Here is a 25,936-nt window from a genome sequence, read left to right as displayed (position 1 = left end):
ACAGATATTTTTGCTCAATATATATGTGTGTGTGCGTGTGTGTGTGTTTGTGACGGCTATTTAGATGTATTTTTTACTTTTTGCGTCCTAACGAGGATTAACTCCCGTTATGATGAGAATGACTCAAAATACAAATTTTGGCCTTCCTATCAGAACGGAAGAAAATCTTCGTTAAGACAAAAATGAGTAAAATTTTAGATCTATAAATATCTGTCTCATTTTCTGCAGAACTCTTTCAACCTCTCCATTTCCATTTATGCTCCTCTATACTTGGAGGTTCCTAGTGAAGAAATGTTTGCTACTATCACTCATGGAAGTGATACCCTTCACCGTTTTGTGTACCAATCATGGAAGTGATACCCTTCACCGTTTTGTGTACCAAGTGGAGTTCCTAAAAAGCTTGAAGCTTTCCACCACTTGGGGGTTTTTTTTTTTTTTTTTTTTTTTTTTTGATTTCAAACTACACCATACAAATCACTCAACCGCAAAGAAGTCTACCAAAGGGTCGGTAAGAAGATGCATTGCATGAAGGTGGTCACGATGGAGACAAACTGGGAAGCTTGTTGTTCTTACTAGGTCTAGAGGTCCTCCATGGAGTGAGTATTGTCTAGTTTGTAACTGTGAATATTTATATAGTGATTTCTTGGGTTTGGCTGCCCCGTAGTTGTTTTTCCCTTGAGGTGCTCAAAGGGTTTTCGACTTCGTTAACAAAATCTTGTATTGTGGTTTTGTGAATGTTCTTTATTTTTGTGTTGGTTTATTTTTAAGCATAGCTTTTTATTTTCCTTATATAAACTACTTATGCGTTTGTTTTGGTTATATAAATTGTTTATGCGTTTGATTTGGGAGTAGAACCCTCGTTGTTCTTTCAAGATGAATAGTTGTAACCACTCATAATTGTAGTAGAAGTTATATGGTTGTATAATAGTTATAAATTCAATACAATAATCTCACAATATTCATGGGGAGAATATATGTGATTCTCAAATCTAATATATAACTGCCATCACATAGAACTGCCATGTGTCTTAAAAAAAAAAAAAAAAAATAATAATAATAATAATAATAAACCTAAACCTAAAATTCAAAAAAAAAAATTGCAAATTTATGTGGGTGGCCGGCCACCCCCAAGGCCGATCTAGGGGCCAAAGTGGGGGTGGCCAACCCACCCCTAACGCCGTTGGGGGTTGCCACCTTTTGCAGCTGGCCTGGGGGTGGCCGAGCCACCCCAATAAATTTTCAATATTTTTTTTTGTAGGTTTAGTTTTTTCTTAAAATTATTTTTAATATTTTGTTAGGACACATGGCATTTATAGGTGATGACACGTGGCATTCCGTTAGTTTGGGCTTACAGAATCTAACGGAGGTACTAAGTTGGTATTTTCCCATAAGTCAACTACCATTTATGGTAGGATTTGAACCCCTCAATGGAAAAAAAAAAAAAAAAAAAAAAAAAGTGCAAACCCAGGTACTAATAAAGTATTTAACCCTAGATAAAATAAAGGAAAAATTACACTTTACCCTCCCAAACTTTCACTCGATTTGTAATTTGACCACCAATGTTGAAAAATTTACAGTGTACACCAACAAAGTATCAAAAACTTACAACGTGACCACTCCGTTAATAATTTTCGTTTTCTTTTATGGAAATGATGGAAAATACTTAATAGCACCTACAATTTTTTTTTTTTTTTTTAAAAAAAAAACACAAAAAAAGAAAGAAAGAAAATAATTAGGGTTGGCCATAGACATCCCCTTTGGGGCCACCCCATCAAGCCGGATTGGGGGTGGTAAGCAATCTCCACGGCCCATGAGGGGTGGCTGATCACGCCAGGGGGCCAAATGGGGGTGGCTCAGCCAAGGGGGAAGCTTGGATACCTCTATGGCCGGATTGGTGGTGGTGAGCCACCCTCGTGGCCCATGGGGGATGGCCAAGCACCCCTAAGGGGCCAAATGGGAGTGGCCGAACCTGCACCAAAACCTCGGCCACCCCCAAATGGTCGGATTGCAAATCACCGATGGGATCTCCAAATGTAATTTTTAAAATTTTTAAAATGTAGTTAAGCATCTGGTCGTGGTTTGATCTTTAAAATTGTAGTTACCATAGAATTGTATGTTTTTAAAAACACACACCCTTCCCTACAAATTGGAAACGTAATTTTTTATTTTTATTTTTTTTATTATTTTTGCATTTTCAAATTGCCATTTTTTGAAAAAGCATTTTCAGACGAGACATTTTTGTGATTTTGTTTAAAAACGCACTTTTAGCTCGTAAAATTACAAAGCCAAATGGACTCTTAGGCCCTGTTTCTTAAACAATAGGGCACTATTCATGCATTTTGAATAAAATAATAATGATAATAATGATTGGTATAGAATGTTAAGGAACCAACAGAGTTTGTTTTGAATTCAAAGACCATTCTCTAGCATTATCTCAAAGACCACTCTCTAGCATTATCCTTATAGTTGTTTTTATCTCTTCCCTTTTTAGTGTTCTAGCTCTATTTGTTCTACTTGTTTGTATTGTATTAGTTTTCTTAGTTTGTATCAAGTTTGGGTTTGTCAAACTTGATTACAATTGTAACTCTTTGCGTATATATACAATGACAACGAAGTTGAGACTTGATTCTGCAAAAAGAAATTTTATTAGGTTTTCTTATCAGAGCCTACCACAGGACGAATGAGCCTGCACTACTTACCTTGTGACAAGGACCAGGAAAAATACTTGCCTGTATATGGGGGAGGGTGTTGAGGAATAATCCCACATTGCTTGTGGACATGATTTTCGGCATGTTTATAAGGAATGGACAACCGTCTCTTATTGAACTAGTTTTATGAGATGATTTAGGCTAAAAAATTCTTGGTTTTGTTGCATCCCTAGTAGACACCTCACTTTCTTTGCTTCATCAAGGATCTGTTCATATTTACATACTTATATATGTTGATGATATCATAGTCACAGGCACATATTCATCTATCATAGAGTCTCTCATCCACGGCCTTCAACTAGAATTCAAGCTTAAAGATCTTGGCTGCCTTTCGTACTTCCTCGGCATCCATGTTCTTCATGACAAATTTGGTTTACATCTAAATGAAGGAATTTACATTATTGATTTACTTGATTGTGTGTAGATGCTTGGAGCAAAGCCCTATGCCACACCCTGCACTTCAGGCAAGAAGCTCACCAAGCTTGATGCTGATCCCCTACCAGATCCCACAACTTATCGCCATATAATTGGAGCTCTACAATATTGTACACTTATAAGACCTGACATAGCATATACTATCAACCAACTGTGCCAATTCCTCCATTGTCCAACCAATGAATATATGAAGGCTGCTAAAAGAGTCCTAAGGTACCTTAAAGGCACACTAGGTCATGGCCTTCACTTCACTCCAGGTCCTCTTCACCTCCAGGCATATTGTGATTCTAATTGGGCAGGGGATCCTCTAGATCGTAGATCCACCATAGCGTATTGTGTTTTCTTCGGCTCCAACTTATTATCTTTGTATGCTAAGAAGTAGCCTGTTTTCTCGAGATCTAGCACAGAAGCTAAATATCATGCCATGGCCATAACAGCTGCTGAGCTCTCATGGCTTTGAATGCTACTAAAAGAATTGCAAGTTTCTCTCCATGACCCTTATGTACTCTGGTGTGATAATATAGGAGCTATTGCCTTAGCTTCCAATCCCATCTACCATGCTCGTACCAAGTATATAGAAGTTGACTAGCACTTCATCCGTGAGAAAATTCTTCACAAAGATCTTAGTGCTAGCTACATTCCAACTCAAGATCAATGTGCTGATATCTTCACAAAGGGTCTTACCCCCTCTCGTTTTCTTTTCCTTAGAGACAAACTCATGGTCACTCCCCCTCCCATTCGTTTGAGGGGGCTGTTAAGGAACCAACATAGTTTGTTTTGGATTCAAAGACAACTCTCTAGCATTATCTCAATACCACTCTCTATCATTATCCTTATAGTTGTTTTTATCTCTTCCCCTTTTAGTGTTCTAGTTGTATTTGTTCTACTTGTTTGTATTGTATTAGTTCTCCTAGTTTGTATCAAGTTTGGTTTATCAAACTTGATTACAATTGTAACTCTTTGCCTATATATACAATGAGAACGAAGCTGAGACTTGATTCCGCCAAAAGAAATTTTATTAGGTTTCTTGCATAGTATCAGAGCCTACCATAGGACAAATAGGCCTACACTACTTACCCCGTGACAAGGACCAGAAAAAATACTTGCCTGTATGTGTGGGAAGGAGTTGAGGAATAATCTCACATTGCTTGTGAACATGATTTTTGGCATGTTTATAAGGAATGGGCAACCGTCTCTTATTGAACTGGATTTATGAGATGATTTAGGCCCAAAAATTTCTTGGTTTTGTTGGATCCCTAGTAGACACCTCTCTTTCTTTGCTTCATCTAGGATCTGTTCATATTTACATACTTATATATGTTGATGATATCATAGTCACAGGCACATATTAATCTATCATAGAGTCTCTCATCCACGGCCTTCAACTAGAATTCAAGCTTAAAGATCTTGGCTGCCTTTCATACTTCCTCGGCATCCATGTTCTTCGTGACAAATTTAGTTTACATCTAAATGAAGGAATGTACATTATTGATTTACTTGATCGTGTGCAAATGCTTGGAGCAAAGCCCTATGCCACACCCTGCACTTCAGGCAAGAAGCTCACCAAGCTTGATGGTGATCCCCTACCAGATCCCATAACTTATCGCCATATAATTGGAGTTCTACAATATTGTACACTTACAAGACCTGACATAGCATATACTATCAACCAACTGTGCCAATTCCTCCATTGTCCAACCAATGAACATATGAAGGCTACTAAAAGAGTCCTAAGGTACCTTAAAGGCACACCAGGTCGTGGCCTTCACTTCATTCCGGTCCTCTTCACCTTCAGGCATACTGTGATTCTAATTGGGCAGGGGATTCTCTAGAACATAGATCCACCACAGGGTATTATGTTTTCTTTGGCTCCAAGTTATTATCTTGGCATGCTAAGAAGTAGCCTGTTGTCTCGAGATCTAGCACAGAAGCTCAATATCATGCCATGGCCATAACAGCTATTGAGCTCTCATGGCTTTGAATGTTACTAAAAGAATTGCAAGTTTCTCTCCATGATCCTTATGTACTCTGGTGTGATAATATAGGAGCTATTGCCTTAGCTTCCAATCCCATCAACCATGCTCGTACCAAGTATATAAAAGTTGACTACCACTTCATTCGTGAGAAAATTCTTCACAAAGATCTTAGTGCTACCTACATTCAAACTCAAGATCAATGTGTCGATATCTTCACAAAAGGTCTTACCTCCTCTCGTTTTCTTTTCCTTAGAGACAAACTCATAGTCACTCCCCCTCCCATTCGTTTGAGGGGCTTGTTAAGGAACCAACATAGTTTGTTTTGGATTCAAAGACAACTCTCTAGCATTATCTCAATACCACTCTCTATCATTATCCTTATAGTTGTTTTTATCTCTTCCCCTTTTAGTGGTTCTAGTTGTATTTGTTCTACTTGTTTGTATTGTATTAGTTCTCCTAGTTTGTATCAAGTTTGGTTTGTCAAACTTGATTACAATTGTAACTCTTTGCCTATATATACAATGAGAACGAAGCTGAGACTTGATTTCGCCAAAATAAATTTTATTAAGTTTCTTTCATAGTATCAGAGCCTACCACAGGACGAATGTGGCCTACACTACTTACCCTGTGACAAGGACCAGGAAAAATACTTGCCTGTATATGAGGGAGGGTGTTGAGGAATAATCCCACATTGCTTGTGGACAGGATTTTTGGCATGTTTATAAGGAATAGGCAACCGTCTCTTATTGAGCTGGTTTTATGAGATGATTTAGGCCCAAAAATTTCTTGGTTTTGTTGGATCCCTAGTAGACACCTCTCTTTTTATGCTTCATCAAGGATTTGTTCATATTTACATACTTATGTATTTTGATGATATCATAGTCACAGGCACATATTCATCTATCATAGAGTATCTCATCCATGGCCTTCAACTACAATTCAAGCTTAAAGATCTTGGCTGCCTTTCATACTTCCTCGGCATTCATGTTCTTCGTGACAAATCTGGTTTACATATAAATCAAGGAAAATACATTATTGATTTACTTGATCGTGTGCAGATGCTTGGGGCAAAGCCCTATGACACACCTTGCACTTCAGGCAGGAAGCTCACCAAGCTTGATGGTGATCCCCTACCAGATCCCACAACTTATCGCCACATCATTGGAGCTCTACAATATTGTACACTTACAAGACCTGATATAGCATATACTGTCAACCAACTGTGCCAATTCCTCCATTGTCCAACCAATGAACATATGAAGGCTGCTAAAAGAGTCCTAAGGTACCTTAAAGGCACACCAAGTCAGGCCTTCACTCTACTCCAAATCCTCTTCAACTTCAGGCATACTGTGATTCTGACTAGGCAGTGGATCCTCTAGATCGTAGATCCACCGCAGGGTATTGTGTTTTCTTCGGCTCCAACTTAGTATCTTGGCATGCTAAGAAGTCGCCTGTTGTCTCGAGATCTAGCATAGAAGCTGAATATCATGCCATGGCCATAACTGCTGCTGAACTCTCATGGCTTCGAATGCTACTAAAAGAATTGCAAGTTTCTCTCCATGATTCTCCTGTACTCTGATGTGATAATATAGGAGCTATTGCCTTAGCTTCCAATCTCATCTACCATGCTCGTACCAAGTATATAGAAGTTGACTACCACTTCATCCGTGAGAAAATTCTTCACAAAGATCTTAGTGCTAGCTACATTCCAACTCAAGATCAATGTGCTAATATCTTCACAAAGGGTCTTACCTTTTCTCGTTTTCTTTTCCTTAGAGACAAACTAATGGTCAATCCCCCTTCCATTCATTTGAAGTGGTTGTTAAGGAACCAACATAGTTTGTTTTGGATTCAAAGACCATTCTTTAACATTATCTCAAAGACCACTCTCTAACATTATCCTTATAGTTGTTTTTATCTCTTCTCTTTTAGTGCTCTAGTTGTATTTGTTCTACTTGTTTGTATTGTATTAGTTCTCCTAGTTTGTATTAAGTTTGGGTTTGTCAAACTTGATTACAATTGTAACTCTTTGCTTATATATACAATGAGAACAAAGCTGAGATTTGATTCCGCAAAGAGCAATTTTATTAGCTTTCTTTCTTAGAAAAGTGAAAAAGTGGTATTAAAAAGTGAAAAATTTTGTTTTGTAGTGATTTTTTTATTTGAATAATATTAAAAAATAAATTATGTAATATAAAGTGAATGATGTGATATAAAAAGTGAGAATATTTTGATATTGATTTTTTTTTTGAAAAATGAGATGAATAGTGTTTAAGAGAGTGTTGATGTTTAACAAACACTATCTTAATATTTGACACTTCAGTATTTATTTTATTTTCTAAATTTTAAAACCGACAAATGCTAATGTGTCAAAATCCGTAGGTACTTTTTTTTTTTGACATGTTCACACAAGAGGGGGAGAAGGAGAATTCAAATTAGTGACATCCACTTTATAAAGTGTAGCCCTTAGTCGATTAAACTATCTTTTGAAGACGTAGAATAGATACTCAATTATAATGATTTGAGTTCCTGTTTCTTTATGTTGACTTCAATTTCTTAGACCCCGCAATTCCGCCATGTCTTGCGGTTGTTCTTTCATGCTCTATGCTTCTGAAACTTGGAGTATATCACACGGTAAGTAATGCCAGATCATCACAGTTTGCCAGCATGGCATATCTTAATGAGTAATCCAACATCCTCAACCGTTCAAACATGGCCACGTGGTTGCCTTCTATGTGGTTCAGAGCTAATAAAACTGGCGTCTCACTTCAACAAGAAATGCTAGCTATTTGGTAATAATTATGCTAAAAGGATTTTTATTTTTATTTTTATTATTTTTTTTTCCATACTTTAAACCTTGTTAGTGGGCAAGCTTCATGAATAAATATGAATCCTAATATTATCTTATGAAATCTATATCTTAGCCGACTTTGATGAGCCGGACTCTAATGCAGGATAATATTATTTAGTAGATAGTTATATAATAGTTAAGTCTTTTTGGTATAATACTTGTATAAAAAATAAATAAATTTTTACTATCATACTAACTTAATTATATGATACTTGTATAATAATTTACTAAATAACATTATTTATATAATAATGGGAAGCAAGACCTATGGCCATTTAGGCCATATCGTGATGAGATTAATTAACGTTTATGGGTTAATAACCTCTCTATTCAAATAAATTGCTTGTGACATTGTGTATGGTGACAGATACAGAGGATATGTGTACAAGGACGTTTACCAAACCTCAACTACTTCCGCCTAGCTAGCGTTTCTGCTTCAATTATATATGTTGTTTCAGAATTACGTGGCCCATTGTTTTCCAATGAAATTTAAATATCTGCCTTCATCATACACTTGAATTAATAAAATTCTCAACAAGCTACCCAACTTAAATTTGATCTAGATTGACCAAAAGAGTGCTTGCATGTCAAACACGTCTTACTAAGAAGATTAAGAAGTAAACGTATGGGTTGATGCAACTTCATATATATATATATATATATATATATATATATATGATGCAACCCAAGTAATTATACGTTTTTGTTAATTTATCACTTATCCTAAAAGTTTAAGTTGATAGGTAAGAAGATATGAATTTAATCAATATTTTAAGGCTCTCCTCACATATGGGCTCAAACTCTCTTTTAATAGATAGAGCTCAACACGTAAAATATTTAATTTAAATAAGAGTGAACATATATATGATAGAGTAGAGTTCGAACTCAAAACTTTTGACTCTGATACTATGTTAAATCATCACTTATTTCAAAAGTTTAATCTAATAAGGAAAAATGAATTTAATTATTTAATTAATACTTTAACATGTTTAAATGATGTTTCTACCGTAAATATCATAAAGCATGACTAAGAAAAAGAAAACAAAAAGAGACAAAGTTGTACTGATCATTTTATTAAGTAGATCCGACCATGGTCTGATTAGAGCTAGAATTGGTCTGAACTCTTAATGACACGTACCCTAGGGTTTTTAACGCGACATTTACGGTCGCTGTCGACTATTGAACTTTTAGACTTTTTGCCGCTGTGAAATGTGTCGACAGTTCAAAATTGAAGCTTAGCTGCATCGCGCATTGACATGACAAGGATGTAAGAAGCAACCAAGTATATATATAATGGTGAAGCATGTTCAGTGTACGTATGGGCCAACTCAAACACATCTACCTAGGATTCATTTTCTATGTACAGCAGACAACCTTGAGAAATTTACTTGTTTCCAGATTGCAGCAGGCAAGTAGCCCGTTGGGTGTGGCCAACAATTATCGACGCGATTATTGACTCTTGCCATCAAGTATATATTATACATATCATTTATGGAGCTGGAAGAGCGTTGCAGACCATAAAATTTGCCTAAATTGATGCGACAGGGAGAGTAAGAATGAGACTTGACATGGGATATAGATAGGTAGATTGGCATCTTCTGTAGACAACTTTCACCTAAACTCTTAAATAAGAGACCCCACTTCGGTGATGATAAAAATCTGGCTATATTTTTGTATGTTTAATTAAAGAGTATTTTGTTAACGATCAATTATTGGCACCTCCCCAATAATTGTCTTTCCTTCATTTCAGCCTTTTCATCTTAGTATAAAGTTGAGTTTCATTAAAGATTTGTAAGTTGATGATCAATAGGGGACTTTAAAAATTGACTTGATTTAATGGTCAACCTTTCAATCTCAAGGGGACCTATTTGCACATACAATATCATTATCAACTTGAAGATTTTTTTTTTTCAGAGTAATTAAGTGCCACCATCAGAGTAATTGTTGTAGGTATACAGCTTGCAGCCGTGATACAGTTTAAAAAGAAAAGGTGGTTCTGAGAAGAAGCAAATTAATCTGGCTGGAGAAGTGGTCACACTAGCAAATAATTCAGGAAAGATGGGCTCCAGATCATTTATTATTGGAATTATTCCAACTCGCTAGCCGACAAATGCACGAAATAATAAATTTTAGGAAAAACTTCACTGAAAACTTTTAAACTTTTAGCTGATTTGATAAACTTCCCTTAAACTTTAAAATCTCTCAATTTAGTTTCCTAAACTTTCAATTGTTCTCAATTGGAGCCCATCCGTCAGATTTTGAAGTTTAAGAAGTATTTCAAATAGGTGAAAGTTCGGGAGTCTTCAAAAAACTTTTTCCTAAATTTTAAAAATCTTAAGTAGGACTTTAAGTGGTAAGCAATATCTTGATAAATAGATATTTTATAATAGTACATAGATCTAGAGAGTTCGAAATCTTATTTAGGGAATACTTTCAAAAATACGTAGTGTTAAACAAAATAAGTAATTGAGAAGAATCACCAATAACATATTTTTCTTTAAAAAAAAAAAAATCTTTTTCTTAAAAAAAACGTAGTTAATGATGATTATGATTATTATTTTGATTAATTAACTATATATGATTCAAATTTAAGATTGCAAAAACTGGGATAGAAATAAATTAATAGAAACTGTAGGAACCGCAAATTTTGCACAACCTGGTGTAGCCTACAACGTTGTACGTGTTGTAGGCCTTCGTTCAGAATAATCAAAGGAGACAAAAGGCTCTTTACAACACTTCTCCCTTTCTTTGGGCAAAAGGAAACAGCTGGACGATGGCCAGCCTCCTCCAATTAACCTGTCAAATATACAAAACCACGAAAACCATTAATTAATTACTCCTTTCTTAAGATTTACTTTAAATTTTTTTTTATTTTATCTTTGGACCAAAGAAAAACCCAAGTGATTTAAGAACACAAGTCATATTATCTTAAGTATTATATCATTATTATTTTAGTCCTAATTACGCTCAACTTGCACCCCAAGTTCCTCTCTTCATATCCCTCATCATCATTTACCCTTCTTATATATATAACACCAACTCACTCTACATGTATTTCAATCCTCCCAAAACTGTGAGAAACTTTCTCCTCTCCCCCCCCCCCCCCCCCCCCCCCCCCTCTCTCTCTCTCTCTCTCTCTCTCTCTCTCTCTGTTCAATACATACAACCAAATAAGAAGATAAATCTTTTCTTTGTGTTTACTGAAAAGAGAGACAAAATGGGTGCTCTGGATTTTCTCTCAGACTATTTCACTATTACCACCCGAAGGAAGAAACGCAAAGCAATGCAGGTGTTGTGTTCTTCAAAAGCAATCCCTATCTTTCTCGTTTTTTCTCTGATCTGCGTGTGAGAGTCTGTGCGTTTTTGGTCTCCTCAGTGGCTTTTGCATGTCAAATCTAATCATTAATTTCCTTTTCAATATTTACTCTTCTTGCGTTGCAGACAGTTGAAATCAAGGTGAAAATGGACTGTGATGGCTGTGAAAGGAGAGTCAAAAATTCAGTTTCCAGCATGAAAGGTTCAAAGCTTTCTCCCTAGCCTTCCCCCCCTCTCTCTCTCTCTCTCTCTGGTCACCAAAAAAGCAACAAGTATAGGTCAAATAAGCTTGGGATACATCTTATGATTGAATATATAAATAAAATTCTTTCATATATACTGAGGATATATTGAGCATTAAGGTAAGGATATATAGAATTTCGTTTAGGAAATTTGGAAGTGCACATGTTTTAGACAATTCTTGTGTTTTTCTTTTTCTTTTTTTTTTCAGTTGAATAACTTGAATAAATATCATAGCCTAGAGACCCAGAAAAAAGAAAAAAAAAAGTAGCATATCCTAGAAGTTATTAATTTGGTCCTTCATCAAGTGACTTGATCAAGTGACTTCCAACTATATAAAGTTAAAAAAAAAGCTCCCTCCCTCGCAGGGGAGACTGGTGGTGGTAATTATGTTGACTCATCATTCATTAATTTTTGTGAAAGTAAGTAGAAAGTATTAAAGCACGTATACGGACATAATAAATGCAACACAAAATCCCATTAACCAAAATTATTCCCTTACCATAAAGTTAATTACATAATTGTTATTTCTTTTCCTAAGCAAATCTAGTCAAGTCGCACTCTCTTATGTATTTAATTATTTTAATTAGTACTAATCTTATTTCCATTTAATTTTTTTTTTCTTTAATAGGCGCGAAATCTGTGGTGGTGAACCGAAAGCAAAGCCGGGTAACAGTAACTGGGTTCGTGGAGCCAAACAAGGTATTAAATAAGGTGAAGAGCACTGGAAAGAAGGCTGAGTTTTGGCCGTACGTGCCATATAACTTGGTGGCATACCCCTACGTGGCTCAGGCATATGACAAGAAAGCGCCAGCCGGGTACGTGAAAAATGTTGTCCAAGCCCTCCCTAGCCCAAATGCACCAGACGAGAAGCTCACCACCCTCTTCAGTGATGAAAATCCCAATGCATGTTCGATCATGTAAGCAATTTTCACGGAAGAAGGGGCGGAAATTACACTCTTTTTTTTTTTTTTGGAGACATAAGTGAATTATATGAACCAATAATTATTTGAGTTAGTGTACTTTGAGTTTGTATGGAGGAAAGTTTTGATTGTGTTTCGGTTGTAGATGTTCTTTAAGAAGTTGTATGTATATATCACTCTAGACTCGTACTTCTTCAATTCTTACCTAATGAAAAGTTGTCGTTCTACTTTTGTACACGGATAACTGCTGTTTTTCTAATTCCTGTTTATTTTTCGTACAATTTCTTTTTAAATTCACCAATGAAATTAGATGGAAAATAGACAGGAGAAGGAAATATATATATATTTAGCAAATATGAGGCAAAAATCATGCTTAGCAGCTTGTCTTCTCTTTATTTCAAAAGAAATACTAGAGCATCTACCTTGGTCATTTTCTCATTCTTTTCCATACTTTGTTAAACAAAAAAAAAAAAATCAACCATTAGATTTCTATGACCAATCGAAGTAATTGATATTTTTTTTTTATATATATATATATAAAAAAAAAAAAAAAAAAAAAAAAAAAAAAAAAGGAGGATGAAGAAAGATGCAAGAAAGACCCGAGTAGATACTCTAGTATTGTTGAAATAATTAAATACTCATTTTGATTAATTACTTTTAAGTAAGCCCTATAGGATATGTATTATGTGTTTAATCATTTCTCTCTCTCTCTGTTGCTTGTTAAGAAAATAACGAAAAAAAAAATAGAAAATAATATTATAAAAAAAGATAATATAATAAAAAATATTTTGAAATTTGTATTGAAAAAGTAAAAGATAAAGTAGAAAATTATGTTTTTTGATTAGCTAAAATGAACATTGCTGAAGATGCTCTAATAGTTATATATGCATTGGAGTTATGTAAATAGAATCATATCTTTAGTTATGTGCTTGCTTTTCTTCCATTAATTGGATTACTTATATATAAGATAATTTATGGTTAATTTGTTGCTTCTCGGTTGGGCTTTGGTGTGTAAACTGAAGATTAAGAGTTACCAAATTTCAGGAACTAAAGTAATAAGTTAATTTGAATGAATCTTATCTCTCAAGAAAGCTTTGGAATTATGCTACTACTTTTCGTGGGAATATTAGTTCTACTAATTAATAGTCCACTTAAGCTAAAGCCAATTAACATTGTATTATTCATCACGATTGCATGTATAGCATATGATGGGAAATAGTGCATGCTTTTACTAATTAAGAATTATTATTATTTTTTATTTTTAAATCCATCATTGAATCTATAAGATTCACATGTAGGGCTGGAGAAGGTCATGCCCACACCAGCCCACCTCTAGCTCCGTGGTGAGCGTATAATTAGTCTGATAAGTGTGTCGGCTTAGGGATAGGATAACATTGATCATGGAGGCATGCTCACAAGCTAAAAGTTTTCGAAACGTAATAAATAATTTTCTTTTATTTGAGTCGTGATCTTATTCTTTGAATTTGAGTGTAGTTGGTGTGGTTAAAGGGGATGTGACATGCCTAAAAAAATACGTACATAAAAAAACAAAGGGTGAAAACACACACTATACATAAGATAATAACATCAATTCATATTAGTCAAATGGATCTAATCTTATCTTGCTTTCCCTGTAAATCAGGGATCACCAGCTAAGGGACAAATAAAAAGATCGCTTTTTATAGTTTAATGCATTATTGATCAATGATTTAGGTAATAATCAATGCCATGGAGATAAAATGAAACCCTTATCATGCTAATCTTTATAATCTGTCTGTTTGTTCAGGGACCAACAAGCATGTTTGCAGCCAAACACGACGAAACAATCAAAATCATTGTGAGAAAAGTAGATATAAAATTTGTTAAAATGTGATGGTATGTGCCAAGGAAAGGGGAGAATGTATAAGTGTAGGCTGGACAAAGAGATCTCTTAGTAGAGAAGCTTCTTGCAAAAGTGGATACTTTTTGGCTTTAGTTTGTCTGGTTGATTGTTTTGTACCGTACCCTACCAATCACCCATCAACATATGTTTTTAATCAATAATGCATTTAACTTTTTTAAAATTATCCTTCATACTCCAATTTCCTTATATAACACAAACTTTATGGGAAAATGACTGCCACTTCTGTTGGGGTGCTGCCTCGATTGTATTGGCTAATTGGCTCACATAATTATGGGAAAACAAAATTTTAGTATTTTTTTTTATCAGGACTCGAACTATTCCCACAGTTAGCTCTAATATTGCATTCCCTTTTAACCAAAAAATTAAGGAAAAACTTTAAAGGATAGACTTGGTGTAATTTCCACTCATCTAGCTTAGACTAGTTGGAAAAACTAGCTCATAACCAACACTATGCACAAAACATTTCATTGTAATTTAATTTCAAATCTTAAATGCATTACCATCATAATTTTTTATAAAAGTCATGTAAAATTTTTTTTCTCATGCTTCTTTCAATCAAAAAGACATACTAAAGGTTATATAACACTACATTACTGAACATAGTGATACAATCACACACAAACATTGTTTGAACGTATAAATCACATAAAATTTTACATTATTAGACCCTTAATTTTAGCTTAATCCCTATAAATCGAAATATATGGGTTTTAGTTCAATTAAAATGCACACACAGCCCCTGATTTTATTTTAATCCATATAAATTAAAATAAGTTAAAACTCGTTGTTCCCATAGGAGTTTAACTCAATCATTTAACGCAATTAAATAAATCATCTCACATTAGGTTCAGTGCTTAATTATTATTTGGTGTTTGAAAAGAGTTTGTGTTCCTTTTCTCCGTAACAATCAAATAAATGTTTGCAAGAAGAAAAAACACTTCTAAAAATTAATGCCTAAAAATCCGAGTAAATCACACAAGAACAAAAAATTCCAACAAAAACTCAAATAAAATTAAAATATAAGACCCTTGATTTTATTTTAATTCATATACATTAAAACATGTTAAAATTTTCGTACCCCGGAGGGGTAGTTTAATATGAAAAGATGTATTAAAAAAAAAATGCAAGAAGAAAACCTGAAAATCAAGAAATTCACTTAAATGAAAAAAAAAAAAAAAAAAAAAAAAAAAAAAAAAAAAAAAATCCATAAAACATTGAAATTAACTAAAACTCAAGACCTACAATTTAGTTTAATCCATATAAATCAAAACATGTTAAAATCATTATTCACATAGTTGTAGTATAGAATATTATGAAAAGAAGTATAAAAAAAATAATAACAAGAAAAAAACATGAATTCTAATTATCAAATCAGTAATAAAAGTTAGCAGGAATCCTTGATATTGTTGGTATGATACATATTTACAAATAAAACCTATATACTTCTGAACATTGCAATAATAATAATAATAATAATACATAGCAAAATAATCAATTTTTTTGGATACAAAATAAAAAATAAAAAAATATTTCACTCAAAATTTAATGCAATCAAATAAATCATCTCACATCTGATCCAGTGCTTAAATATATTTTTGGTGTTTCGAAAATATTTCTATTCCTTTACTGCACCATACTAAGAAACAATTATCTTCTTTTGCTTTTAAAAGTAACAAAAATACTTCCAAAAAATGTTGGAAAATCCTACTAAAACCCAGAAAACATTCAAACAAAGAAGAGCTCAACCAAAAATTTCACAAATAAAAGGTCAACATATTCAGATCTCAACATATTCATAAAAATAATTAATTCACAGTCGCGAAAAAATAATACATTAAGCCAAAAAGATACATCCAAGCAATGAAAATTTAGATTAAATAGAAATCATAGACGGAATTAACTTTAAAGTCAACCTCTGCATAACTACAAAAAATAAATAAATAAATAAAACAAAAAAAAAATTATTTATTCTTAGTTCAACATTTAAAAGATGTTGTTGGTAATAGAAAGATTCTAGAGGACACTGAAACAAGTTCGCATGATGCATTGGTTGAAAGGTTTGTCAATTAGACATCAAGATTCTAATATTAAGACCATTCATAGTTGCCCCAACAAATATACTAGCCCAAGTAGCTAAAAAATTACATTTCTATATTTTAACTATTCATTTTTTAAAAAATTTCTCTATTAAGAAATGCTGAATATCCCAAATTTTCTTTCCAAAAATTAATTATCAAATGATATGTCACTATCCTATGAGTTGGTGACACACTTCTCAAAATAATAAATCTAATGAGATAATAACACATCATTTGGGAACTAACTTTTGAAAAAAAAATTTGAGATGTGTAGCACTCCTCCACTCTATCATCCTCAACATTTTAACTATTAATTTTCAATATTCCATTTAAATATTATTTTTCAAATATTTTTTTTATACTTTCTCCAACAATCATATTTTTTAATATTTATATTTTTTTTAATATTCATCTTTGTGTAATATATGTCTTTGTCTTTTTTAAAAAAATATATATATATATATATATATATATATATATATATATATATATTTTAACAATCGTATTTTTTTTAATTTATCTTTTTTTAACAGACATATTTTTCAACAAAATGTGTTATTGTTAACTGGGTACAATTGGAGAGAAAATACTATGAGATCACACTAGAGACCAAATTACTAGGAAAATTAAAGGCTTTAATTTTTAGTCAGGTTGGTATTCCTCAATGAATTAATTTCTATTGAGGGCTAAGATAATGAAATTTGTATTATGAAGGAATTGAAGAATGCAAACCCCTCATTGTTCCCGCCTCCTATATCCCCAACCGGATCCGGCTTAGGTGCGGTAGTTCAAAACTACCGCACCATGCTGTAGCCCAAAACGACTCAGTTTGGGGTCGTTTTGGGCAATAAAAAATTAGTTTTTTAAAAAGAAATAATTAAAAATTCATTCAATATTAAAAAAATCAATAATTTAAAAAATAAAAATATTAAAAAATAAAACTATGAAAAAAAATAAAAGAAAAAGAAAAATCAAAGGGCATGGCTGGTCGGGAATGGTGTCGTTGTACAATCCAATCCTTTTGTTGGGGTTTCTGATGCTGATGTTGATCTGCGCATTGTTAGTGGTGAGATTGAACTGCGCGAGAGACGCGTCAATGACATGGATCTTGAGGTTGGAGGGGCTGAAGCTGTACAAGATGATGAAGCCGGCGATGATGACGGTGAAGAGAATTAGGAGGATTTTCTTAGTGGGACTCATGTGGATGTGGTCGTCGGATTTGCGTGGCCGGGGGATTGAGTACTCAAGATTCAGGTGGGCTTCAGTTTGTTTTTCTGCCACTGCCATGACTGATCGGAGGGTGAGAACAGAGGAAAAATCTCCTCCTCTTGGTCTTTCTTCAAAAGTATCTTCTCCCAGCCACCCCTTTGATTTTTTTTTTTCTTTCTCTTTTATTTTTCTGCCACTGCCATGACTGATCATAGAGTGAGAACAGAGGAAAAATCCTCTTGGTCTTTCTTCAAACGTATCTTCTCCCAGCCACCCCTTTGATTTTTTTTTTCTTTCTCTTTTATTTTTTTAGTAGTTTTAATTTTTTAATATTTTTCTTTTTTTTTCTTCTTATTTCTTTTTAAAAAACTAATTTTTTATTGCCCAAAACGACCCCAAACTGGGTCGTTTTGGGCTACAGCATGGTGCGGTAGTTTTGAACTACCACACCTAAGCCGGATCCTCCCCAACCCAAACCAAAATCCTCACTCTGTCAATTGTCAAACACACACAACAATGGTAGCCTCGCTCTTCATCTTTAGATTCCTCTCCTCCTCCACCGTACCACCCTCTATCTCTCCCCCACAACTTCAACCTCTTAATTTCCAACCGCCAAAACCCTCTCCTCTAATTAGGGGTGGACAGATTAACAGATTATTGATTACTGACTGCCTACCGAATTTGACCGAACCGATATTAACCGCCATCGATAGTTATTGATCGGTAATGGGTTAAAAATTTTATACCGATGAGCTTGTCGGTCAGTTAAAGGTTTGTTATCGAAAACTATTATAACCGTTAAGAAACCGATAGTAGGATTTTTATTGAAACCAAAACGACGTTGTTTTGGTTTCAATATATATACCTCTCTTTAGTCTTTTCCACTAACCCTAACTCCCTCTGCAGATTACCGACGCCACCGCCGGCAATCTGCTTTACTTTTTGTTGCCCATTTTCCTGAGCATAGACTTCTAGATCACAAATTTTGTCTGATCTCTGTCTCTTTCTCTATCTCTGACCATCTGTATTTGCAGAGATGTAGGGGAGCGTTTGATTCGTAGATCTTGCTTGTGTTTTTTTTTTTTTTTTTTGAGGGGAAAAGGAATCCTTTCATTAAGCAACGAAAATTGTTTCAGCCATTACAATATCCCCAATACAAGGGGGAACCGTTTGGATCCATAACTGATTCAAATTTTGTGAGACTGCCAGTTTCGCAAGCCTGTGTGCGGCTTCATTAGATGTACGACGGACATGGCAAATATCCCAGTAATTACACACCTTTAGGAGCTCTTTGGTATCTTCCAGGATAGGCCCATACCGAGCCAGGCTGCTCTCCTCTGTTTTCACAGCTTGCACCACCTCTAAACAATCTCCTGCCAATATAGCCTGCGTAATACCCAGCTGTTCCATTAACACCACTGCCGCCCTCAAAGCCATATCTTCCGCCACTCCAGGGTCACGAACATAAGGCTTAGTCAGGCATTGTGTCGCCAGCACTCTACCTTCAAAATCCCGGGCAATCACTCCAATTCCCATCAATTTCCTGTCAGCAGCTATAGCCGCATCCCAGTTGAGTTTTGAGATTCCCCTGGGTGGAGGTTGCCATGTTACTTCCCCTGTCGCACAGGTCGGTTGTGATACTCCTTGGACACCTTGACACGCCTGCTTATGAAACTCCATTTGGTCACAGGCAACTTTAAGACCAGCTTTGGATGCGAAAATTTATCTTCAAAGACCATTTTATTCCTCCTTAGCCAAATTTGTCGTGCAAGACAGGCCATTAGATCAAAATCTTCCTCTGTAAGCCTCTCACGTAATCTCTGGATGATGCTACTAAAATTATCCTCTTCACTGCAACTCTTCTGAAATCGTATATTTCCCTCTATCCAGACATCCCGCGCTGCCGGGCAGCTCCACAGGACGTGTCCCACGGTCTCCACTTCCATCTGACAAATCGGACATAAAGGATCAGTTGTGATTCGCCGTTTGAACAGATTTTCATTGGTGGGCAATATATTATTACATGCTTGCCAAAGAAACAGAGGAATAACTCTTGGTCCCGAAATCTTCCAGATCCGTTTCCATAGAGGAGTCATACTATCACAGCCCGAACAACCACTTTCATTTCTGGAATTTAAATCTTTCGCTAGATGATAAGCACTCCTTACTGAAAAAAACACCATTTTTATTCCCTGCCCATACCATCCGGTCTTGTTGGGTACGTGGACTAATAGCTAGGCTGCATATCTTGGCTACATCCTCTTCCAAAAATATATCCTTGATAAGAGCTATATTCCACCATTGTGAGTCCTGGTCTATCAGTTCACAAACTCTGGCATCAGCTATTAATGTATTTACTGGTGACTGTACATCATAAGTTGTAAGGGAGAAGAGCCATTTATCACCCCAGATTTTGATCCGCCTCCCATTTCCCACTCGCCACACCAAACCTTCATTAAGCAACTTCTTCGCATTCCAAATACTCCGCCACACATATGAAGATTTCTTACTTAAGGGAGCATCTAGGAAGGTGTCATTTGGGTGACATTTCTCCTTTAAGATTTGTGCCACAAGAGAGTCTGGATTTTGAATTATTCGCCATCCTTGCTTAGCAAGCAATGCAACGTTAAAGCATTCTAAGTCACGGAAACCCATCCCTCCTTTCTCTTTTGCCTTTCCCATCTTTTCCCAACTCATCCAAGCCACCTTTTTGTCATTATCTTTAAACCCCCACCAGAATTTTGACATCATTGAATTAATCTCGGTGCACGACGTTTTGGGAAGTAAGAACACTCTCATGGTGTATGTCGGAATGGCTTGCACTACGGCCTTCAATAACATTTCTTTGCCTGCATGGGAAAGAAATTTTTCTTTCCAGCCTTGCATCTTGTCCCATATACGCCCTTTTTATTCCGGCAAAAGAAGACACCTTGGATTTACCTATGAGTGCCGGAAGCCCCAAATACTTCTCATACTGTTGGGTAGAGTTTATTTCCGCAACTGATAGGATTTGTGTTTTAACCTCCGAATGAGTATTACGGCTAAAATATAGTGACGTTTTGCCCCTATTCAACTTCTGCCCCGATGCTTGTTCATAATCTTGTAGCACCTTCTGGATACAATACCACTCCACCAAATCGGCCTTACAAAAAAGAAGGCTATCATCTGCGAAGAATCAATGGGTCAACCTTGTCCCCCCTCGTGTCAAAGGCAATCCGGTAATTCCCCCCACTCTTTCCATTTTGTTGATCCCTGTAGTTAGTCCTTCAGCACATAGAAGAAAGAAATACGGTGATAATGGGTCCCCTTGCCTCAGACCACGAGTGCGGATAATTTTGCCATATGGTCTGCCATTAATCAATACCGAGTAGCTCACTGTTTTCACACAAGTCATCATCAATTGGACCCACCTGGGAGCAAAGCCAATCCTATGCATTACTGTCTCCAAAAAATCCCATTCCACTCGGTTGTAGGCCTTACTCATATCCAATTTTAACGCCATATAGCCCTCTTTGCCTTTTAACCGGGTGTCCATAGTATGTAGAGCTTCAAACGCAATAATCACATTATCCGTGATCAATCTGCCAGGAATAAAAGCACTTTGGTTGGGGGATATGATGTCCCCCAGCACTTTCTTCATACGATTCGCTAAGACCTTGGCAATTAGTTTATAAATGACGTTACATAAACTAATAGGCCGGAAATCAGTAATAAGAGTGGGACTTTTGGTTTTGGGAATCAAAGCAATATGGGTTTCATTTATCTCAGCAGAAAAAATACCTTCATTCAGAAAATCTAGTACAGCTGCACATACCTTTTGTCGGACGACCTCCCAGGCTTTTTGATAGAAACATGCTGCAAAGCCATCCGGGCCGGGGGATTTCAAGGGACCCATTTGAGAAAGCGCAAAATCCACCTCCTCCGCCACAAACCAACGCAAGAGGCACCTATTCATGTCAGGAGTAACCCATACCTCTAATCCCTCCAAGCACTCGACTATGCCCCGTGGACCATCAGTTTGGAAAAGCTTTTGATAAAAGGAAACAAAAGCTTGACCAATTTCATCCGGTTGAGTCCACTCTCGACCTTCATCATCCCATACCCGTTGTATACAATTAACCCTTCTCCGATGGCTCGCCCAAGCGTGGAAAAAAGGTGTATTTCTATCTCCTTTCTGAAACCAATGTTGCTTAGCTCTCTGTTTCCACTTTGTGTCTGCATGTTCCAGAAGTATGTCAATTTCTAATTGTAATATTTTAATCGTCTCTTGATCCTCGGGACGGTCTCCATTCTGCAAGGCAGCCAATTGTTTTGTCATATTTTCCACCTTCTTTTCCAAGTTTCCGTGTTTTATACAACTCCACCCTTGCAATTGAAATTGACAATTTTCCAAGCCACAACGTACGGACTGCATGCTATCCCCTGACAACACCGGGTCATTCCAGGCCTTTTTAATAATGTCCCCACATTCTGGATCCAGCCACCATCGAGCTTCAAATTTGAATCCCTTGCCACCAACCCGACCTTGTTGCCTTATCTGTTCGAACTGTACTAGTAGGGGATTATGGTCAGAGGCTCTTGCTGCAAGAACATGAATTTCTGCTTCTCCATAGCGAGCACACCAAGTGTTATTAGCCACTGCTCTATCCAAACGAACTCAGGTCGAAACACCATCTGCTCGTTTATTGGACCATGTGAATCTCGGGCCAATAAAGCCAAGGTCTCCCAGACGACAATCTTCCAATGTTGAGCGAAAGTCCGCCATAAGACCTTCTCTTCTTCTAGCATCGCCCGTTTTTTCTCCTTGATGCGTTAGTTCATTGAAATCACCTACACACATCCAACTCTCCGGCATATATGAGTTGAGATGTCGTAACAGTGCCCACGCCTCCTTTCTTTTCGAGCTATTCGGATGTCTGTAAAAACCAGTTAATTTCCATTGAAACCCATCACCATTCCTCTTCACAATGGCGTTGATATGCCTCTGTGAAAAATTTTGTATCTCCAGACCATTATCCTCCTTCCATAATAACGCAATACCTCTACTTCTACCCACTGGGTCGACGGCAAAAAGACCCGCAAAGCCAAGTTTTACTCTAATCCATTCCATTCTCGTCTTTTTACATATTGTTTCCATTAGAAACAAAATGTCGGGCTTCTTATCCCTAACCATTTGGCTAAGGTCACGAACTGTCCGAGGGTTCCCAAGCCCTCGGCAGTTCCAGCTAATAATACTCATTGAGCGTGGCGGGGCTGTTTAACAGCTGCCGCCAAATCAATCAAATTAGGCAAAGCTTTCATAGTTTTTTTTCCTACCTCCTCCCTGTCTCCGCCCACCTCATCCACACGTACTTTCCTCTTTTGCCCTGGCAGATTATTAGTTGCCATTTGCTGCTCAGACCTCCTGGCTTGACGCTTCCAACGCCTCACTGATCCCCCTACCATCCCCATTTGTTTGTCATTTTCCTTGTCCATCATCATGTCAGTGGTTTTCTTAGCTGAGTGCGTCCCATTAGGAGCTTCCTGCATTGTCGATTGAGAATCCCCTGCCAGCGCCAAACCCTGTATCATGCTCTGGCTATCCCTTACTCCTTGTTCCTTCTCAATAGCCAATAGCACGGCATTTGATCCCTGTACTGTTGCCTAACGCATGGGTTCATGCATAGAAGGACACGTCTCTGCATTCTCCACCTCCATGCACTCGTCAGTTTTTTTCCCTTCACCACGTGACATCTTTCCTGCTAACTTGGTCCCTGCCAGCGCATGCTGCATCCCCTCCACCGGATTTTCAGCAGAATCTCCTTCATCATTAAAGTTGTCAACGCTCCTATCCTCATTAAGGAAAGATGCGCTCCCACCATTTAGATCTCCAAAACCAGAACGACTGGCGTTACTAGGGTTCCCATGATTCACGGGACTTTCCTTTCTGGTACTCCCCTGCTTCCACAAAGCGCTGTCATCGTGTCGAGTTGTTCCCTGGAAAAAATCGTCGCCTGGTTCCCCGCCCATTCTCCTCCGTGGTTCCTCCGCCCTGAGCCAGACACCCCATGGCTTGGGACCTGCTGCTTCATGCCGACGCTGAGATTTCAACACCATGCATCCTTTCGCCCCATACAGAATCCGACCGCGATCGAAGCAACAATGAGGAAGTCACTCGTATTTGAACGTCACCCAATAGTCTTTCCCCCCCAGCGATAAAGCCCGGCCTTGTTCCAGAGGATTACGGAGATCAATATTCACCCGAATCCTTAGGCATCTTCCCCATCCACCACCATCTCTGGCCATATCAACATCTTCTAAAGTTCCCAGAGATTCGCCAATCTTTGCACCCACCCCCTTATTCATGCAAATTAGCGGCATATCATGCATTTGGATCCAGAACGGGGAATGAGTGAATTGCATCTGTGCCGGAGGGATACTTCCATCAAAATCATTCAAAATCAGGAGTTGTCTATCAAAAGACCATGGCCTCCCCTCCATTACCCGCTTCTTATCGTCTAGTTCCTCGAACTCAAACACCCAGACATTATCTTGCACCTCATTGAAAACCACAGATCCCGAAATTCGCCATATCTTCGAAAGTACATTCTTAAAGGCCTCTTTGTTTATCCTCTTGTCGTCTCCAATCCTACCCACTAAACATTGCTCGCCCTTTTCTCGGTCTGCTGCAACTTCTCCTTCAACAATTTTGATGCCTGTCTTCTCCCTGCCTATGAGAGATATCCGTCCACACAAGGATTCCAAATGATCCCCCATCCCCACGGTTACAAACTGACCCTTCACCCTGTTTCCAGTAGAAGACTCTCCCCTTAGCCTAGTTTCCTCAAAGAAACTAGCAAGATTTATCTTGCTTGTTTTTTGGCCCCTTTATTGAAGGATGAAAAACCCCTTCTATTACATTTTTTTTTTCGTTCTTCAAAAAGTCGTGAAATTTTTGAACACCCTCGTTCAAATCTTTGGCTTGATGAATGTCCATGCTTCATTTGTTAGCAAAAAAATGTGAATTTAATCAGAATTTGTTAGCAGAGATGCTTCATTTTGTTAGCAAAAAAATGTGAATTTGAAAGCCCAGGAAAACCGGTTTACCCGATTACCAATTAACCGATAATTTTCGATATAAATTCTTATCGGTTGGTAATCGGTTAGAAAACCGATTAACCAATAGTTATTGGTCGGTAACTGAAAATGGCCAAAACCGGACCGATATGACCGATAACCACCCCTACCTCTAACCCTTCTTCATGTCTCTCCCCCTCAAACTCAACAACAACCACACAAAAGCCCTCAAACTCTCCACCGCCACCCTTCACAAATCTATAATCTCCGCCACACTACAAAAATATAGGGGTTTAATAACTGCCATATAGTGATATTTTTGGGCCAATATATAGTTAGTGACGTGCCTTTAGTGACCTTTTTTAAATGGCAAAAATTACATAGACTAAAAGAGGGGTAGTGCCGTTTTTACTGTTTACACATCATCAATTGGTAACGTGTGAACAGTAAAAACGGCACTACCCTTTAAAAAATTGTAAAAAAAGTAATTTTTACAAATAAATATTTATATTAATAAATGTATCTATTTATATTAAAAATATATATAATTTTTATAATAAATATTTAAGGGTTTTCAAATAAAATTTAAATAAAAAAAATAGAGGGGCAAAGCAATTTTTATTTTTATTTTTTATAGATAACTTGTCTATACCCATCCTCTCCCCTTTTAGTTCTAAACACACCATTCCTTTTCTCTTCTCTTCGTCATTTCCTTTCTCCCTTTCTTTCTTCTCCCCTGCTTCTTCTTTTCTTCTTCTTTTTGTTCTTACTGAAACACAGAGAGAGAGAGAGAGGGAGATATAGAGAGTGACAGAGAGAGTGAGAAGGAGAGAGAACTGAAACCAACTGCCTCTCCCTGTTTTCTTCCTTCTTCCCTTCCCCGTTCCTTCTTTCCCTTTCTTCTTCTCTTCTACGAGTTGAGGGAGAGAGAGAGACAGAGTGAACGGAATAGTGCTAGAAAAATGGAGAACCAGGTTGAGAGAGAGATCAGCGCCATGGGTAGCAGAGCAACGTCAAACCCGGTGGTCTCTGAGCTTAGAAACCGTTCCAGTAGGTAAAATCATCTGCCCATGGGGTGCGCTCCGATGGGTCACATCTTGTACGATGCGTTCTCTCTCTCTAATTCTTCTCTGAAACACCCAGGGGAAGAAGGAAGAGGGAACGAAGGAAGAAGGAAGAAGAAAGAAGAAAGAAGAAAGAAGGAAGAAGGAACAGGGAAGAATTAAAGGCTCCATCTCTTTC

General features: G+C 36.8%; 2 protein-coding genes across 2 annotated transcripts; one reads left to right on the top strand and one right to left on the bottom strand.

The window, feature by feature from the left end:
• The first annotated feature begins 11,088 nt into the window (after nucleotides 1-11,088).
• LOC132178778 (heavy metal-associated isoprenylated plant protein 20) lies at nucleotides 11,089-12,686 on the top strand. Its single transcript, XM_059591324.2, has 3 exons — nucleotides 11,089-11,259; nucleotides 11,412-11,487; nucleotides 12,157-12,686. The coding sequence occupies exons 1-3, from the start codon at nucleotides 11,188-11,190 to the stop codon at nucleotides 12,447-12,449; spliced, it is 441 nt and encodes a 146-aa protein (XP_059447307.1). The 5' UTR covers nucleotides 11,089-11,187; the 3' UTR covers nucleotides 12,450-12,686.
• Nucleotides 12,687-18,751: 6,065 nt separating this feature from the next.
• On the bottom strand, nucleotides 18,752-20,320 carry LOC148586431 (uncharacterized). Its single transcript, XM_088515634.1, has 3 exons — nucleotides 19,841-20,320; nucleotides 19,342-19,584; nucleotides 18,752-19,300 (listed from the first exon to the last, which is right to left on the bottom strand). The coding sequence occupies exons 1-3, from the start codon at nucleotides 20,318-20,320 to the stop codon at nucleotides 18,752-18,754; spliced, it is 1,272 nt and encodes a 423-aa protein (XP_088371760.1).
• Between the last annotated feature and the right edge of the window lie 5,616 nt (nucleotides 20,321-25,936).

The sequence above is a fragment of the Corylus avellana genome, chromosome 4 (genome assembly GCF_965113065.1).
Source record: "Corylus avellana chromosome 4, dhCorAvel1.hap1.2, whole genome shotgun sequence".
NCBI classification, from domain to species: domain Eukaryota; kingdom Viridiplantae; phylum Streptophyta; class Magnoliopsida; order Fagales; family Betulaceae; genus Corylus; species Corylus avellana.
Note: the sequence above shows the minus strand (reverse complement) of the source record. Positions and strands in the feature narration are given on the sequence as shown.